Below are 20245 nucleotides of genomic sequence, written 5' to 3'. Positions count from 1 at the left end.
TGGAGGATCAAAGCCCTCCCAGCACAATTCTTTTGTAGGGAATACAATCTATGTCACGTAAAACAGGTGATCTATCGTTAGGTGACTGTGGGGTGCAAAGAGAACAATTTTTCCTTGGGGTGTGTGCAAAGAGCCAGCTGCTGCTGGGCTGCCCTTGAACGCTGTCATCTGATGACCTCTGGTGGTGGCATTTTTCCCAGCATGTGTGCAGCGATGCTTCTGAGCCAAGCCATCCTTGTCACATTTTCCTACATTCCTTTCCTCCTGTTTTGTTCTTCACATTCAGCAAGGAGCAAGAATCAGTTGCAAACACCCAGAGTAAAGTGGTGCCTGTGCCTAACCAGACTGTCCTTTCAAAAAAGTTGCCTGTGCCTCCTCTTTCAGTGAACCTCTGATCCATTTCCTGGGGAAAGAGAAGGGAGCCAACATGAAGGAAAATGTGGCATCCACAGTGGTTTTCATTTTGCTACTGTTTCTCAACACCAACCTTCTGAATGGTAAGTAAGAGGCTGTCCTGTTCTCTTTCATTCCCTGGGGTGTTTATATGAGAGGAGGGGAGAATCCATCACAGTCCTCTTGCAATGAAGTTACGAGAAATGAAAATGTCCATGCCATTTGCTGCTATTAAATTATTTACAATATTTTGGGGGTTAAGACATGCAAAAATGAATGCAAAAGAATGAATGCAATTAATGCAAAATCCTGTCACTATGCTCTGACTTCCGTCTTTGTTCTGGGAGTGCAGGGAAAGAGCTCTACCAACAAACAGACCAGAGTTTCAGTTCAGGGTCTGTCCCTTACTAGCTGTGCAACCTTGAGCCAATTACCTAACCTCTCTGGATTTATACATTTTCAAAGTGAGAATAGTGATGTTTCTTCCACCTCAGATGAAAAGGTGTATGAGAAAAATCTTTGAAAACCTGTAAAGAGTTATAAGGGGATTGCTGTTACATGGTGGGAAACGGGTATACAGCCAACTCTGTTATGGGGAAATGAAATTCACAACTAAACTAGAGTGTGTGAGCCTGTGTGTGTACATTTCAGTGTGTCTACCGCTGCCTATTTCTGGGTGTGTATACTTTTGTATACCTGTGTATATCTTAACTTCCCTATATGTGCCTGATTGCAAATGCTTCTCTGTGTATACCTGTCTGTGTACACATTTTTAGGTGTATATTTCTGTGTATGTACCTGTGTATGTACTTGTGTATACTTCTACAAGTATGCAGCTGTGTATATTATTCCTCTGTGGTATGTGGTTGTCCTTCTGATATGGGCTGTACTTGAGCGTGTGTGTGTGTGTGTGTGTGTGTGTGTGTACCTGTGTGTGGTACCTCTGTGGTTGTTCCTGTGTTTGTGTGCATTTTACAGAGATAGTGAGACAGTCCATTCACTGTAACCATCTCCTCTAAAGTGGGTGAAAGAAACATTTAACTAATTATAATTTCACAACTTTACCCTCCTCTTTTGAGTTTCCTCCAGGTACTATTAATAACCAGTGAAATGTGAGAGAGAGAAGCTTTCAGAGAAAAAGGACCACAGAGATCAGTATAATCCATAAGGAAATTTTAAGTATTCAGATAATCAACAGTGGCCTTAATTGGCTTCTAAATATGCCCATCATTGAGCCATAAATTTTGTGCTTTTCTAAAAGTACACTTTCCTTTCTACCTCACATACTCCTCCCTATAGCCACAACAACAAACAAACAAAAAATCAGTTCACCCTGTGAAATTACCCTGAAGAAATGTTCCCTAGAGGACAGCAACATTACAAACATTGGCAGAGCTGACCCCAGGCTGTCTGGCGTGGACCGTTTTCGGGGGGCTGGGAGGTGGCTGGGCTCCGGGTGACACTCAGCCTGGTGACCTCGGCCCCAGCCTGTGCACCGCATCGTCCCATTCCATTCAGTTCTTCTTTACAGCAGTTTTGCCTAGTGCCCTGTCTTCCCACCTGTGTTCTCCTCCAAACTTGCTCTTTCTGACCTGCTAGCAGTTCTACCCGGGAGCCAGCGTGAGGGGTGAAGGGCAAGTGTGGCAGAAAACAGAGAAGCCCCAGAGGCTGAGGGACCACCACCTGGAAGCTCTTCTCTCCACTCCTGATTTCCTGAACTAAACACCACCTGGGGTTACGTGGCTCGCTGTGGATGGGCCCCCCAGCCCAGCAGCACCAGGGCCACTGTTTCCCTCTTTGGACCTGACAGATAAGGAGAAGAAGAGGGGCCCGGCTGACCAAGGGCTTTGGGGACTAGGGAGCTCAAAAGCTTCATCCACTTGGCATCGGGTTTTCCACATCAGCTCTTTCAGCCCTGCTAGCTTCCAGCTGGGACTAAGTACAGCTCCTAGATAATGGTGGTAGCTAGTAACCGCAAGAGCGGCCACCTGTAGGAGCTCCCATGCCTCCTACCCATAAAGACCCAGGGAGAGAGGGGGAAATATAAGGGAAAAGGGACCAAAAACCCAAATGAGGAAATGGAGGCAGGGAGGATGGGGAGCCAGGCTGTGATGCTGAATCGGAGGTCAAAGCTGAATGGAGGGCTTCCCTGGTGGCGCAGTGGTTGGGAGTCCGCCTGCTGATGCAGGGGATGCGGGTTTGTGCCCCGGGAGGATCCCACGTGCCGCGGAGCGGCTGGGCCCGTGAGCCATGGCCAATGAGCCTGCACGTCCGGAGCCTGTGCTCCACAACGGGAGAGGCCACAACAGTGAGAGGCCCGCGTACCGCAAAAAAAAAAAAAAAGAAAAGAAAAAGCTGAATGGAATCAAGGAAGAGTGAAGGGGAAAAGGAAGGGACAGAGAAGATGGGGAGGAAGCAGCTCAAGGGGGAGCCTCGGTGATACAGTGAAAGAACAAGAGAAGAGAGCTGGGCTCGTTGTGTGGGAATGGCAGAAAGATGGTGGTTAGTGAGCCAGAGGGGAGAGGTCCAGAGAGCACTGGATCAGCAAATGACCACAGGATGCTTGTGCCTGGGGGAGAATTCTTTTTATGGGGCTGTGGCTGTGTATCCGCCCCATAGACTCCATGGGAGTATAGAAAGGCCACATCCCCCTTCTCAGTGCATATGCATCCCTAGAACTCTTGATGCTCACCGTTGTTGAAACTGCATCCAATAGTGGAGTATCTCCATCTCACAGTACGCGCGCGCGCACACGCGCACACACACACACACACACACACACACACACACACACACACCGCAAAGCTCTCTCTCTGAGTCCTGCCAACTTCAGCAACGCCCACAGAGGAGTGTTGCTGGATGTTGACACTTCTGAGCCCTCCACCCCTAGGCCTACTCCCACCGAGACCTCATCACTGGCCTGGCCCCATCAATCTGCTTCTGTCACCAGCAGAATGGTCAAAGAGTTGAACAGACCTTAATATTGACGCCAGTGGCTTCTGGCTTTTTCTAGGACAGTCACCTCCTGGAAAACCTGAGATCTTTAAATGTCGTTCTCCCGAAAAGGAAACATTCACCTGCTGGTGGAAGCCTGGGGCAGATGGAGGATTACCTACCAATTACACGCTGACTTACCACAAGGAAGGGTAAACGTTCTCTTCTCTCCTAGCAAAGCGCACCTGGGTGTCCTCACTCTCCGGGCCACAGGAACACTGACTCTGGGTTAATTGCCACGCTTCCCCGAATGGACACTGATAAGGCTCCTGCTACTGGAGGAAGGGAATCAAACATACGCGTCCACATCTTCCTCTTAATGTCCCTGCCGAGCTCCCTCACGCGCATAAGCTCAGCCACCACCTTGGCGACACAATCCGGCAATGCCCTCATTGCCTGTCGTAAGTTTAGGTTGTAGCCCAAGGTCACATATAAGTGTTTCCTAAGTGCTAGTTAATTTTAGATGCTTATCTATCAATCTTGTGCCATTTATCATTTTTTGTAATCATTATTTTTGTAACCTAAGAGTATTATCGCGTAATCTTTGACAACCGTGGTACATTAGCTTTTCGAACTTGTTTCTTGTGCAAGAAAATAACAAGCCCTACAAGAAAAGGAAGATGAGGTGTTTTCCTTAGGAAATCCATGGACCTATGATCTCCCAGAAGGCATATTGGGAGCTAAAATTGCAGTGCAGAGTAAACAGGGTGATCTCTAGACAAGGAGTTTGTCACCGTTACAATGAGACCCTCCTGGAAATCCAGGGACGGCTGTATCCTTCCCCAGTGAAGAAAACATTGACTAGTAGAAACAGCTGGCTCACTTCCCAGTGACAGCAGTTAGTGCTACACAAAGCTGCCATCCCTTCTGGGACCCAAAGGTGTGTCAGGCAAACAGATCCCAGGAACTCAAAGTGGCAAGCAAAGTGGAATAAGCCTGCACACCTCTGTGGTGAGTCTTGCGTGGAGGCCCCCAAGTCTAAATGTGAGCAGCCTAAGGAGCCTCTTGGGCCTGAAATGTCTCCTTTCAGAGTCACTTTTCTCTGTGGCTGACTTAGTGTAATTGGAAATATACTGCAGTTTGTATCCCCTTTCATCTTTTTTTAAAGAAATGTAATTCAAAACATATGTGCAATAAATGCTGCCTTGTGCATTCCCCGCCACCCCGTGTGTATGTGCAGGGGAAAGTCCCAGTGCCCCGAGATGACCCAGTGGTGGTTCCCTGAGGAAAGCGGTGCATTGGCCACAGAAAACTCAAGTGTTTATTGGCAGGGGGCATATATCACAAAGCCCACAGCAACCTGTAGACAGGAGGGGTTGGTGAGAAACAGAGTCACTGGGGCTCTGATGTGACCCTGCCACCCCCTCTCCAGCACTCTCTTCCCTTTGTCACCCCCAGCTGACATGGGCAGGGCAGAAGAACTTGGGGAGCCCTTCTTGAGCTCTGGTTTTTGCATCTGGAATGCCTGTTCCCCCGAATCCAGTGGTATTGATCTATTAAGAAAACACTAGACTCTTTTTACCACTTTCTTACTGACTCCTAATATATTACTCATTACAGAGAGACATTCACCCATGAATGTCCAGACTACAAAACCAGTGGTCCCAACTCCTGCTACTTTAACAAGAAGCACACCTCCATATGGACGATATACATCATCACAGTAAACGCCACGAACCAGATGGGAAGCAGTTCCTCAGATCCACGTTACGTGGACGTGACTTACATAGGTAAGGGGAAGCATGATTGGTGAGGAATTTGTTACTCCAATATGAATCTACCAATAGTCAAACTCAGTTTGAGTCTTCTGGACTTATGGATAGATTCCCATAAAGAAAGATGAGAAAATTCACACCATCCTTGCCAACTGAGTGTTTTAAACCAGTTTTTTGGATTTAATTAATTTTTAATGGAGTATAGTTGATTTACAATGTTGTGTTAGTTTCTGCTGTACAGTAAAGTGACTCAGTTATACATATACATATATCCACTCTTTTTTAGATTCTTTTCCCATATAGGTCAGTACAGGGTATTGAGTAGAGTTCCCTGTGCTATACAGTAGGTCCTTATTAGTTACCTGTTTTATCTATAGTAGTGTGTATATGTCAATCCCAATCTCCCAATCTATCCCTCCCCCTCCTTCCCCCTTGGTAACCATAAGTTTGTTGTCTACCTCTGTGACTCTACTTCTGTTTTGTAAATAAGTTCATTTGTACCCTTTTTTTAGATTCCACAATAAGTGATATCATATACTACTTGTCTTTCTCTGTCTGACTTACTTCACTCAGTATGATAATCACTAGGTCCATCCATATCGCTGTAAATGGCATTATTTCATTCTTTTTTATGGCTGAGTCAATCAATTTTTATTTATGATGGTAAGACAGTAAAATCCTTATGCCTTCCTTTGACCCTTCCTCCCATCCCCTTGCACCCAACAGGAATGTTCTATTTAGCTTCCCTTATCAATCCTTCTCTCCAGCCCTCCCCCTGCGACCGATGTCCCCTTCTCCCTTGGCAAGCTGGGATTTCTTTTCTGAGATTTCTCTCCCTGAAAGACAGAGCTGCTTCGTGGAGTAGCAGCTCTTACAATAGTCTCATCTGCTTCTCCACCCACAGGAATTGCTCCAAACTGCTTTGCCCCAAATTCAATTCTCAATATACATATGTTTCTTGGCAACTGGAGCTATTCTTTTCAAAATAAAGAATTTGGGGAGTAAATCGTGCTGCTGGAACAGAAGGCTGAAGGCCAGGATCACAACCATGATGTTTGGAGAAGTCATTAGCAAGTGAAGCAAAATCGACCTGAGAGCTGCTTCTTGCTTTGTGTGATCAACATTGAGCTGCAGCGCAATGAGACATAACTGCAGTGATCTGTATGGTTTAGCAGGGACAACAAAGGGGATCTTAGGACAAGAGATGGCTTAGGACAAGAGATGGCTTGGCCTTAGCTAACCTAAGGAGTAGCTAATTAGGTTCAAGGTCACCCAAGTCTTCCTGACTTACCTAACACCAACCAACAAGGAAAATCAAGCTAGGACTCTCAAGTATCGGGCTGTATATCATCCCATTGGCGTGTTATCAGTGATTGATCCTTAAAAACTAGAAAAGCTTCCAACAGCAACTGGTACCCATTTGAATTCTGTCTCTCCCCAGCAAATTATTGCAAGGAGCATGGGGATAGAAACAGAATTTGATCTTAGCTTAAGAAAATCAAAAAGTAACCCCACTGACAAGTAGGAATAAAATAAATTCCATTCATATAAATTTACTTGAGATATGAAGTCTTTAAAATGCTAAACACCAAATAATTCCATTTTCATAGTTTCTTTCTTAAATTTCCTTGTCCTCAAATATTCTGCCCTCAAGTGTTAAAATATTTAATATTTAAAGTCAAAACAGTGAAAGCAAGAGAAGTTCTGAAATGTACAACTGCTGTAATGAAGATTATCCACAAAAACAAAAATGGGATCACTAAAGAAAAGTAGTATGTTTAAAAAGTGAAATTAGGGCCTCCCTGGTGGCGCAGTGGTTGAGAGTCCGCCTGCCGATGCAGGGGATACGGGTTCGTGCCCCGGTCTGGGAGGATCCCATATGCCGCGGAGCGGCTGGGCCCGTGAGCCATGGCCGCTGGGCCTGTGCATCCGGAGCCTGTGCTCCGCAACGGGAGAGGCCACAACAGTGAGAGGCCCGCATACCGCAAAAAGAAAAAAAAAGTGAAATTAATGAGTGGATCAAATTCATAGTGACTCTGGAAAACAAATTCTCTGGTGAAAGAATGTGTTGGGCCATACTTTTCAAAATAATGAAAGAAGTGTTCATGGAATTCTCATATAACCCTGCAGCATACAGTGTTTGGTGACAGGCCACAGAGTTCATTTACAACGCAGTTTTAACCACAGTAAAGTCTACCAGCTTGAATCTCATCCAGTGATAACCTGCAGTACAAGATATTGGCACATAATCTCTCAGAAATAGATTGCATTGTTGTCACTGAGAAATATTTAGCTATGCTGAAGACACTTGAAATGAGATTCTCAGCTGGGTGCCCTTTGCCTCCCATAGGGTACTTGGCAATGGCAGGAAATATTTTTGATGTTTGCAACACAGGGAGAGAGGGCCTCTAATGGGGAGAGGCCAGAGATGCTGCTAACGTCCTACAATGCTCAGGAAGGCCCCTACCACAAAGAATTATCTGGTCCAAAATACACATAATGCTGAGGTTGAGAAACTTTGCTTTCAAGGATTCATCTTGAACATTTTACTTGCACCTTTGTACAAAGATGTTTTGATCAGCATTTCTCAGTCTTGTGTTCAAATTAAAACTTATATTAAATAACTGATGTTTATTTAGTAAGTCCATATAAAACAATCTTTCTTAGGTATTTACTTAGTAACATACAACCACTAGGATTAGTGGCAAATTTTCTAAAGCTGTGTTTTTAGGCAACTGTAGGGTATAATGCCAAGTCAATTAGAGTTACACTCGCTTTTCTCTCACCTGTAGTGGAGACTGATTTGAGGAGGTAAGAAATGAATGGAGAAAATGTGACTGGCCAGCAGGACTGAGACTAGGGTAAGGCAAGCCAGCACCCTAGGGCCCTCACTCTTTTTTTAAATTTATTTTATTCAAGTATAGTTGATTTACAATGTTGTGTTAATTTCTGCTGCACAGCAAAATGATTCAGTTATACATATATATATGTTCTTTTTTATATTCTTTTCCATTATGGCTTATCACAGTATACTGAGTATAGTTCCCTGTGCTATACAGTAGGACCTTGTTGTTCACCCATTCGATATATGAGTTTGCATCTCCTAATCCCAAACTCCCACTCCATCCCTCCGCCACCCCCCTTCCTCCTTGGCAACCACAAGTCTGTTCTCTATGTCTATGAGTCTGTTTCATAGATAAGTTCATTTGTATCATATTTTAGATTCCACATACAAGTAATATCATATGGTATTTGTCTTTCTCTTTCTGACTTACTTCACTTAGTATGATAATCTCTAGGTCCATCCATGTTGCTACAAATGGCATTATTTCATTATTTTTTATGGCTGAGTAGTATTCCATTGTGTGTGTATGTGTGTGTGTGTGTGTGTGTGTCTCACATCTTCTTTATCCATTCATCTGTTGATGGACACTTAGGTTGTTTCCATGTCTTGGCTATTGTGAATAGTGCTGCTATGAACATAGAGGTGCATTTATCTTTTTGAATTATAGTTTTTTCTGGATATATGCCCAGGAGTGGGATTGCTGGACCATATGGCAACCCTATTTTTAGATTTTTGAGGAACCTCCATTCAGTTTTCCATGGTGGCTGCACCAATTTACATTCCTACCAACTGTATAGGAGAGTTCCCTTTTCTCCACACCCTCTCCAGTGTTTGTTATTTGTAGATTTTTTAATGATGGCCATTCTGACCAATGTGAGGTGATACCTCATTGTAATTTTGATTTGCATTTCTCTAATAATTTGTGATGTTGAGCATTTTTTCATGTGCCTGTTGGCCATCTGTATTTCTTCTTTGGAGAAATGTCTGTTTAGGTCTTTTGCCCATTTTTCAATTGGTTTGTGTTGTTGTTTTTGGGGGTTTTTTTGATATTGAGTTGTATGAGTTGTTTGTATATTTTGGAAAGTAAGCCCTTGTTGGTTGCATCATTTGCATGTATTCTCCCATTCTGTACGTTTTCTTTTCATTTTGTATATGGTTTCATTTGCAGTGCAAAAGTTTGTAAGTTTGATTAGGTCCCATTTGTTTGTTTTTGCTTTTATTTCTATTGCCTTGGTAGACAGACCTAAGAAAACATTTGTACGATTTATGTCAGAGAATGTTTTGCCTATGTTCTCTTCTAAAAGTTTTATGGTGTCATGTCTTATATTTGTCCTTAACCTATTTTGAGTTTATTTTTGTGCATGGTATGAAGGAGTGTTCTAACTTCATTGATTTACATGTGGCTGTCTAACTTTCCCAACACCACTTGCTGAAGAGATTGTCTTTTCTCCACTGTATATTCTTGCCTCCCTTGTTGAAGATTAATTGACCGTAGGTGTATGGGTTTATTTCTGGGCTCTCTATTCTGTTCCATTGATCCATATGTCTATTTTTGTGCCAATACCAGACTGTTTTGACTACTGTAGCTTTGTAGTATTGTCTGAAGTCTGGGAGGGTTATGCCTCCTGCTTTGTTATTTTTCCTCAGGATTGCTTTGGCAATTCTGGGTCTTTTATAGTTCCATATAAATTTTAGGATTATTTGTTCTACTTCTGTGAAAAATGTCATGGGTAATTTGATAGGGGTCACACTAAATCTGTAGATTGCTTTGGGGAGTATGGCCTAGGCACCTCACTCTTAAGGAGGCGTTCACAGACCTGTACTTAAAGGAATGTGACATCAAATACCAAGTGTCTCATAACCATGGAGAGAAAACAGGTAGAGAGATCTGCCTCTAAGTCATATAGTTCTGGATTCAAATACCCATATTTGACTAAATATGGAGTTTCTTTCATATCTACAGTTGAACCAGACCCTCCTGTGAACCTGACTTTGGAATTAAAACAGCCAGAAGACAGAAAACCATATCTGTGGATAAAATGGTTTCCACCCACCCTGGTTGATGTAAGATCTGGTTGGCTCACACTCCAGTATGAAATTCGATTAAAACCTGAGAAAGCAGCTGAGTGGGAGGTGAGTCAACCAGAAGCTTTTGGAGGGAACCCTGTCCTTTGGCAAAGATGAAGTATCCCAACTGAGAATAGGTCATGCCCCCTAATTATTGGGCCACCATGTTGCCTTCCTGATGCTGATGTTACCCACCCATGTGTGGAAGGGCCTTCTCCCCTCCACTGGGATGGATGGGGGCTCATCTTTACAGCTCTCCCATGACTAGCTCCTTGCAACTGAACAGCCACTTCTGCCAGGTTTTCAACCCACCTCCCTCAGGATATCTTAGATCTAACATCTGTGAGAGTACTTAAATGGCACTAGGTGGAAGGAAAAAAATTCAGTGTAACCAGTCTATGGCTAATGGCATTTTTATTCACTTTTAAATACTTCATTATAAACAAATAGTACAATAAATTATAGGCATTATGATAATCTACTCTTAAATAGTTTAGTATATGTCTCTTTTAAAAAGGGAATATTTCCAAATATAGCCAAAATAATAGGATCACAGATAGAAAATTAATTGAAATTCCTTAATATCATCTTTTTGAATCCCTTAATATCATTTAATGGCCAGTCCATATTTTAATTCCCCCAATTGCTTCAAAAAAAATATTTTTAACAGCTGGTTTGTTCAAACCAGAATCCACTCCAGGATCACTCACTGTGGCTGGCTGATATATCCCTTCACTCTCAACGTGCTCAGGAGACTGGGTCACTTGTCACATAGAATGTCCCACCTTCTGCATTTGTCTGATTAGTTCTTTGTGAGGTCATTTAGCCAATTTCTCTGTCCCCATATTTCCTGTAACCAGACATTAGATCTAAAGACTTGATTAGATTCCAGGTGAACAATTTTTGGCAAGAAAACTTCAGAGGTGATATATATGCTTCATATTCCATCATATCAGGAAACAAAGACCATCTGGTCAACCTACCATAAATGATGTTAAAAGTGGCCCCTGGATCAGGGAGATCACATCTTGATCCCTTGATTGTAAAGTCTTGTTTAATTTGTGCACAATTGCTTCAGGGTTCATGAAATCCCAGTTCTCTTCCACCTAGTGGCTTTACATCAGTGAATGATTCTTGAATCAATTATTTTATTAGAGTTTAGAAAAGAACAATTTTCCAATTTTATTAACTAGTCACCTTCCATAATGTAGAATTTAGAAAGCAAGGTGTAGGGAGCAGAACATTTGTCTTTCTAAAGTAGAGTTCCCAATGGAGAGATAGAAAGCCTGTTGATTTTTGTGTGAGCAGTATTTAACTGGAGGAAGTGTTGGGCTGAGAGGGTGGGATGGTGTGAACAGGGTATTTACTAAGTGTGATCATTTGGTCTCACTCCTCCAATAGTTTACTGCCTAAAGAAAAACTCTCTTTCTTCGTAACACAAGACAGAGTGACTTCTGTTTTCCTTGCCCTCCCTTAGACTCATTTCGCTGGGCAGCAGACTCAGTTTAAGATTCTCAGCTTATATCCAGGACAGAAATACCTTGTCCAGGTTCACTGCAAGCCAGACCATGGATTCTGGAGTGAGTGGAGCCCAGAGAGCTCCATCCAGATACCTAATGGTGAGTGTCTTGGCTCCCTTTTGCTTATACTCCTAAATATTTTTAAGATAGAATGAGTTTAGTAAATTTGTATGTAGTAACTACTAACAGAGAAACTATTTTGAGTCTTAGCCAGAAGAATGAGTAGAGGTGAGTTTATCAGCTCTCTACTCAACACAAAGACATTTGGAAGTATAGCATTGCTCCCTGGGTCACTGTCAGTGAGGACCAGTTTCTAAGATAAGTCTGCAGTCATGGGCTTGAAATGTCTCAGAGGGCTTGAAGGTCAGTCATTCTGCCCTCCCCATCTGCCCCATTCCTATCATTCAAGTTTATCATCTAATTCTCCCAAAATTTGTAAGGCGCTATCCCATCTGAAAAGCGTGAATTGATTTTCAGTCCTTGAAGACAATTACATGTTGGTCTCTTAGTCAAGGAACAGTATATAAAAGGCACCCAATTCTTTAAGTGCCATTAAACATGGTGGCTGGCATTCTACAGGGAATTAATCATTTGCATTTCTCAAGTACTTGACAGTTTACAAAGTCTTTACCTCGTTTGTTCCTCCCAACCGTCTCAAGTGTTCAGAGAAAACAGAATTGCCATTAGGAACTGAAAGGGAGGAAACTAAAGGTCAGTGGAGTTAGAAGTCTTGCCCAGAACTGCATGGCGAAGCCTAGCTCTTGTGACGACTTGCCTGGCCAAAGTATCAGGGCTTGCACTGGCATACTGGAAAGAGCACCGAATTACAGGCCATAAGAGTGTACATCCAGTCCAGCCCTGACTCTTACTAAATAAAAGTACAGGGTCTAGAGGCAGAAGGCCTGGGCTCAAATCCCAAACTGCAACTTTATAGCTACATGCCTCTGGGTAAACCACTCTTAAGAGTCTCAGTTCCTCATCTTTACATACAGGCAATGTATGTAAACAGCTTAACACCATATGGCTTTTACTAAGAACTTAATAAATGTTAGCTTTTTAAATTATTATTACTGCAACTGACCATGTACCCTTGGACTTCCTATATAAGTATCAAATCAAATAATATTTTTAAGGATTTTGAAAATTTTAGAGTACTGTAAAATATATGCAACTTTAAAATTTAATAATATTGGAACAAACTAAATCTATCATTACTGTTACTCTGGATTGATGTTCAAATCAGAAAAGGTGTGGAGGGGCAGAACTTATGTTCATAAGTTTCATTGATTTGTTTTGTTTGTTTGTTTTTAATGATGCTGTATGTGATCAAAACTTTCTGGCTGTTTGCTTTTTAGACTTCTCGATGAAAGATGCAACCGTGTGGATCTTTGTGGCCATTCTTTCTGCTGTCATCTGTTTGATTATGGTCTGGGCAGTGGCTTTGAAGGGCTACAGGTACTTCACTGTCTATCAACCCTCATCCCAATCACGGTTGTCAGGGATAATGGCCAAGAAAGACAATACAAAAATGATGGAAACCTACAGATAATTCAAGCACCTCATTTTAGCCATTAGTTGCAGTGGGTTCGCCATGAAAAACTTTTATCAGTGCTAGCAAAAGTAGAATAGACACATTTGAAGTTGATGCTCTCTCCATCAAATGGAGGCTCACAGTTGTGAAATAGTAAAAATCTGGCAAGAACAGCAAATAATCCCCTAGTCATTTCAGAATCAGCCAGAGTTAATTAGCCAGAATTCATTTTGATGTTGACCTCTAGAAGTATTCATTGTCTTCACCACTGATGGTTAGTTTCACGTAGCCTCGGAACTCTAACTTCTACCTACCATAGTCCATGTAGCAGCTATTTGGAGATAACGCTAATCTTTCAAAAATTACAAAGTGAGAATATGTGTCATTTATCTTATCTCACAAATCTTTTTATAGCATGGTGACCTGCATCCTCCCTCCCGTTCCTGGGCCAAAAATAAAAGGATTTGATACCCATCTGCTGGAGGTAAGTGCCAGAGGTAAGAATGTATTGTGATCAGCTTCTCTATACTCATTATCTTTACACATGAGCACACAGTTCCCATCAGTGCAACCTGGTCAGCGCGGCCATCCTTGACCAGCTGTCCCTCCTCTTCAGCAGGTGTGTTTACAGAAAGATGTGGGAATCATGAGGGTACTTACCATCAGATACTAAGTGTCAGAGGGCAATGAAAGAAAGCCAAGAAAACCTCAAAACACATAGGAATGCTTGCTAGGTTTATCAGGTCTTTTCATAAGCCCCATGAAAAACATTTTGTACAAATAATCAATTGAGAAAAAGGGTGAGTATTTTGGTGAATACAAAAGAGGAACCTACCACCAGCCCCTCCGTCATACTTTGGTGTAAGCTCTCACTTGAATGTTCCTTACAGAAGGCCATAGTAACAGAATATCCTATTGCAATTTTTGCTCAGTTTGAGAGCTCAGTTAAGACTGGCTCAGTACAGTGGAACGGGTGTTTGCCAGGGCCCACTTAGACCGATTCGAGTGGGAATTAAATTTAAGTGTTTCAAATGAAAAGAGGTGTTAGAACATTTTAAATTTCTCTGCAGGTTGAAATATATAGTTTCAATTTGACCTTCTGCTTAACACTGATGTATATAAAAGCAGTCACCTGGGCTTCCCTGGTGGCGCAGTGGTTGAGAGTCCGCCTGTCGATGCAGGGGACACGGGTTCGTGCCCCGGTCCGAGAAGATCCCACATGCCGCGGAGCGGCTGGGCCCGTGAGCCATGGCCGCTGAGCCTGCGCGTCCGGAGCCTGTGCTCCGCAACGGGAGAGGCCACAACAGTGAAAGGCCCGCGTACCGCAAAAAAAAAAAAAAAAAAACAATTAAAAAAAATAAATTAAAAGCAGTCACCTACACATTGTCACTTGACCCCAGCCACTGTGAGGCCAAAAGCACAAGAATGTGAAGAGTGAGTCCTAGGGAATTTGGCTTGATGGCATTCACTTTGATTGCAGATATCAGAGCAGGAACTAGAGCCCCAGAATTTGGGCTCTTATTCTGCTATCCAGTCTCTAGCACTGACCTTTATAGACCCAGCATGAACATCTCAGCTAACTAAATGCATTATTGTTTAGCTCGCAATTTGACCTTGTAGCCACAGGGACTTAGTGACTTTTAAAAACTGCTTTTTGTGTCAGAAGAAAAAGTTCTGGTATTTTTAATGCCATTACCACTAATTCTCAAAAGAACTTTCCCAGATGGGTACTATTATTCCCATTTTACAAATGGAGAAACTGAGGATCATAGAACAGCTTATCCAAAGTCATAGACCCTTTAATAAGTAGAGCCAAGATTTAGGCACCAGTCCCTGACCTAAGTCAGAGCATCTGGAGAAGCATGGAAAATAAGAAGAGGAGGCCGGAGGAGAAGTGGGGGTGGGGGAGGAGGATAGAGAGAAGGAGGAAGGAGAGGAACCGAAGGAGATGGAGGGAATATGGGCTGGCAGGAAGTGGGGGAGGAGGGGAGGGAGGGGAAATGGAGCAGAAGGAAAGGAAGGAGTGGGATGGGAGGTGAAGGGAGGGACGGAGAGGGAGAAGCAAGGGAGAGGAGAAGGAAAAGATGAGAACCAACTTCCCACTACCAGACTCCAGAACGTGGGGTGAGGGAGCCAGTTAGGCGCCCAGCAACCAGATTTCAGAGCTAGTGAGTCCCAGTACCAAGTGCACGCATGAGCATTATGGGTTTAGATGTTTCCCAAGCTTTTCTTATTTAATAGTTATATTTTTATTATATGCACATATACTACTTGCCCATTCAACTCATGATCATTATTGCTTAGAGAAAGACTAAGTTAAAATCGTGAATTGACTTAAAGAAAAATATTAGGTGAGTAATAGTCCAGGAGGTGATTCTAGATGGCCTGGGACACAAACGTCTGACGTTTGGGAAATTCTGTGAGGCCGTGGCCGCCTCCCACCTGCCCGTCGTCAGGAACACAGACTTGGCTGCGATGTCCATTTGGAATGTTATGAACCTGACAGCCTTCTTACCCTGTGTCTGTGTTTTAATAGAAGGGCAAGTCCGAAGAACTTCTGAGCGCCCTGGGATGCCAAGACTTCCCTCCCGCTTCCGACTGCGAGGACTTACTGGTGGAGTTCTTAGAGGTGGATGACAGTGAGGACCAGCAGCTGGTGCCCGCTCACTCCAAAGAGCACCCGGGGCAAGGCGTGACGCCCACACACTTGGATCCCGACAGTGACTCTGGCCGGGGCAGCTGCGACAGCCCTTCCCTTTTGTCTGAAAAGTGTGATGAGCCTCGGGCCAAGCCCTCCAAATTCCACACGCCTGAGGGTCCTGGGAAGGCAGAGGAACCTGAAACACACGTTACCCAGCCCCAAGGCCCTCAGAGCACAGACGTGGAAGGCAAAATCCCCCCTTCTCACGCCAGCGGATCCCAAGCTTCAACGTGGCCTTGGCTGCAGCCCTCCAGCCTGCACTACTCCAGATCGTCTTACCACAGCGTTGCTGATGTGTGTAAGCTGGGCCTGGGCACGGCAGGTGCTGCATCCACTTTGTTGGACGAAACAGACACACATGCTTTAAAACCCTCACAAACCATTGAGACTGGCGGGGAAGGAAAGGCAGCTGAGCACGGGGAGTCAGAAAGCTTCCGTTCCGAGACTGACCAAGATGCGGCACGGCTGCTGCCCCAGGACAAGACCCCCTTGACCTCTGCTAAACCCTTGGAGTACGTGGAGATCCACAAAGTCAGCAAAGATGGAGCGCTGGCACTGCTCCCGAAACAAAACGAGAACAGTGGCCGGGCGGAGAAGACCAGCACCCCTGAAACCGGCAAGGAGTACTCAAAGGTGTCCCGGATGATGGAGAGCAACATCCTGGTGTTGGTGCAGGATCGGCGAGCACAAAACCTGGCTCCGTTGGAAGAACCAGCCAAGGAGGCCCCGCCATCCCTGCCACAGAATCCAGCCGAGGTAGACCTGGCCTCCTTCCCCGCGGCCCCGAGCAACTGCAGACTCCAGCTCGGTGGGCTGGATTACCTGCATCCCACAGGTTTTATGCACTCCTTTCAGTGAGAGCTTGATTCCTGGAAGGATGGGTTAAAATGTGATTTTCCTTCAGGTAACACTACAGTGTACATGAAATGCACTCTATCAGAGAAGGTTCGAGAACGGGGTTAGAACGACACGACCAAACTCCCAGGTCACTCGTCTTCACGATCCATTTTCAACCAGCTGCCTCTTTCTCTAACAGCTGATTCCAGAACAAATCATTTAGTTTCGTGTGATTTGTAGAGTTACGTTTTGCTATCAGTTATAAAATTATGTGTTCAATGAAATAAAAGCACATTGCTTAGTATTCTTGAGGGACAGTGCCAATAGGTATATCCCCTGGAACAGGCTTTCATGATCTGGTATGTGACAGAAGGGATATCAACTAGTCAGAACTGTTTACCACAGGAAGATGGTAGATAGGAGAAAAATGCCATGAAAACCACTTTGGAAGACCAATTGCTTAACCTTTGCACTCCTCTTTCATTTTATTAGGATTAACCAAATTAAACACACTTTAAAAAAGAGTGCATTCTAGAACACCTGACAAATTGTTTACATCCGTTCCTATTACCTTAATGACGCATTGCCAATATGCAAATAAAAAGGATGCCTCTGATTTTTTCTTAAAATAGTTTGAATTTATTAAGCATGGATTCCCCCCCGCCCAAATTGTATTTCATTCTGAAGTTTCTGGAGAATAGAGTTTTAGAAAGTGAAATTTTCTTACATAAGAGGCAAATGAGTCTCATGTGGTGAATCCTTCTAAAATGTTTTCCTGCTTCATTTCAGCATGATAGATAATTTATTACACACCCTAGTCTTCTGTTAGTGAAAATCCCAAAAGACTAACTTTAATTTAAAAGATAATCGCTAACAGAAGTACTGCCTTACTGTACATACAAATTCTACTTTAATATAAACCCGTAAGTTTAACAATGTATTTTTGAAGACTATTTTTCTATCACTTAGGTAAGTAAAACACTGTTTTCTACCTTCCCAGTACAGCTGTTTACCTATTCAGTGGGTACAGTATTTTCCATTATGTGGTTATAAGGAGTATTTACAGTACAGAGTGATATATGCGGTCCCTGTTTGTGGAATAAAATGCCACACCAACCCAAAGCCCACTGAGGAATATGAAGCAGATGACAGTATTCAGTTTCCAACACAGTGTAGTATAGTTTAGCTGATTCTTTTTATCTCCAGGATACTTTAAACAACAATCACAGAGCTAGAGTTTTAGGGCCCTCCACAGACCAGAAATTACTTCTCTTGTAATTTAGGGCTACTCCGGGCCTTCTGCTCTTCTCTGGGTGAATATTCATAAAGCTACAATGAAAAAGGAGAGTGGTAACATCTAACGTGCTGTCCTAGAGAGAGGGTTCTTGTTCTGCTTTTCTGAACAATCTTGGGCAGCAAGGACATTTTAAGTAAAGCCAGGAGTTCGTGTCTCTCTGGAGTAGATCCAGTAGATCCACTTGCAAAATTTTGGCAGGGGCAGGGAGAGCACTCACGTCAGGAGTATCCAAAGAAAAGTTCCAAGAAACCAAGCATCTGTGGATTAGCGGGAAACACTACAAAGGCCAGGGTATGGTAGTTGGAAGCCCCAAGTCAGTTCCAAGGGCAGGCTTTCCAAGAGCAGTCAAAAGCCTGGATCTTCATTTTAAAGAGAACATCCATGACTTATCGAACTGCCTGCCTCTATTTCCATTTCACCTGACAGCAAATCCATTTCTGTATCCACTCACTAGCTGGAACATAGAGAATTTGAGCTCCCTCTGTGAGTTAAATATTCCAGCCCAATAAGTCCATGTTGATAGGAACTGGACTCAGAAGTGGCCTGATGTGTGAAAGTGAACACATTGCCAGAGCTTCCAGAAATGCAAAGGTAATAAATCTGAGGCTCGATTCTCCCAATATGCAAACAACATGTTAAAAGTGAGGGGGCTGTTTGGGAAAGTTGTCCAAGTTTATTCAATCCCCTGGATCCTTGCTACTCAAAATATGGTCTGACCAGCTGCATCAGCATCACCTGGGTGCTGCTTGGAAATGCAGAATCTCCACCCCACCCCCGCCTCAGAATCTGCATTTTGCTAAGATCCCCCGATGATTCATGTGCGCAGTGAAGTTTGAGAGGCATTGCCCTAGATGATCATTTCCACTAAAGCTTATTTTAGTGCATGAAACAATCCTCTCCTGGAAAGTACAGGTTGAGTCTATTTGACTTGCACTGAACAGTACTGTAAGAAAAAGGCATCATTTTTTAAAACATATTAGTGGTTTAGGATTCCCATAATGGTAGCGAATGACCTGAAAAAGTACACACAACTTCTAAGAGGGCCAGGGAATATATTCCACCTCGAGAGGCATGGACAAAAGACTCTGCACTTCAAAGCCGATAGAGACTAAACCTTTCCCCAAAATAGTCCAATCTCCTCCAAGATGTATATCAATCACTCTGATAGTATGAAAATTCAAAACTAGTCTGTTTTTGATATATAATTTGGCATATATGGAAAAAAATGTCATGGCTGAAGACTCTAAATCCTTAAAAAAAACACCTGTTAGCAAGTAAATTACTACCACTTGTTAACTAAAGCCAAGGCTATAATTCTATGGTCAGTTAGCACTCTTTAATAAACTACGTTTTTTTTATGGTCTAGCCTATTTTCTGTCAAGGAATCCCCTAGTCGAATGAAAGTATGCAGATTGGGGGTCAAGAGACCCAGCTTCTAATGCTAATTATGTTACCTTAGACAGATCAACTCCCTTCTCTGGGCCTCAGTTTCCTCTGAAGGAAATGTTAGGCCGGATAATCTCTAATGTCCTTTTAAACTCCGACTCCTTGATTCCATGATTCACTGAATAGTGTCCAGCAAAGATAATTAACCAATGCCTTGTATTATAATTAAGCTAACAAATACTTGCCCTTTATCATAGAAATACAAGTCCTCTTCAGTGATGTGCTCATTTTATTTCACTCGCAAATCATCAAGTCCAACTGATCTTAACATATTGCACATGCATTTTATAAATCATGTAGGTATAGAATCATAGTCTAAGATTATGTGCAAATATGTGTGTAGAGAGAAGAGGCATGAGATATTTTTTAAAAGACATTGAAAGAGGCTTTGATTTTTAGAAAGAAAAACACTTTTCTTATATCAGGCGGCTGATTCTGGTTTTTTTTTTTTTCTCCCATGGATTATGTACCACCATTGCACATTTGGTTTTAAAAGCCTTAAGCTCTTAATCATAAAGGTCATATTTTTATAAACAAACACCTAAATATTCAAGTTGCAAAGCACACGGAAAAGGGATAGCCAATGGATGATTTATGGAAGCTTATAACTCAAACTGCAAAATCTTCTCTGGTCAGTTTTAGCAAATGGGTACAAGGCACCTCAAATGAGCACAAGTTATAATCAGCCATGTCACTGACATTTAACAGACTCTCCATCTCCTAAGTGCCTAAGGCCAATCCTGGTAGGCAGTTATGTACTAAATACTTGCTTTCACTGGTTTGGTCCAAAGCTGGTCAATCCCTTACCATCTGTACGAGATGAAGGAGTTTGACTGTCCTGTAGTGACCCAACTGAACGGGAGAATCCAATGAACAACCAGAGGCACCTGAGCCCCACG

General features: G+C 43.0%; 1 protein-coding gene across 3 annotated transcripts; it reads left to right on the top strand.

Moving 5' to 3' along the window:
• The first annotated feature begins 427 nt into the window (after window positions 1–427).
• PRLR (prolactin receptor) lies at window positions 428–16624 on the top strand. Of its 3 annotated transcripts, none has more exons than XM_060091626.1 (8): window positions 428–497; window positions 3407–3539; window positions 4948–5117; window positions 9911–10080; window positions 11492–11633; window positions 12890–12989; window positions 13480–13549; window positions 15602–16624. In XM_060091626.1, the coding sequence occupies exons 1-8, from the start codon at window positions 428–430 to the stop codon at window positions 16622–16624; spliced, it is 1878 nt and encodes a 625-aa protein (XP_059947609.1). The 3 variants fall into 3 exon arrangements, with proteins under 3 accessions (XP_059947609.1, XP_059947608.1, XP_059947611.1); XM_060091625.1 differs by having other exon boundaries at window positions 13480–13570; XM_060091628.1 differs by lacking the exons at window positions 3407–3539; window positions 4948–5117.
• Window positions 16625–20245: the final 3621 nt, after the last annotated feature.

Source organism: Mesoplodon densirostris, chromosome 3, assembly GCF_025265405.1.
Source record: "Mesoplodon densirostris isolate mMesDen1 chromosome 3, mMesDen1 primary haplotype, whole genome shotgun sequence".
NCBI lineage: Eukaryota > Metazoa > Chordata > Mammalia > Artiodactyla > Ziphiidae > Mesoplodon > Mesoplodon densirostris.
This window is presented reverse-complemented; position numbering and strand designations above follow the sequence as displayed.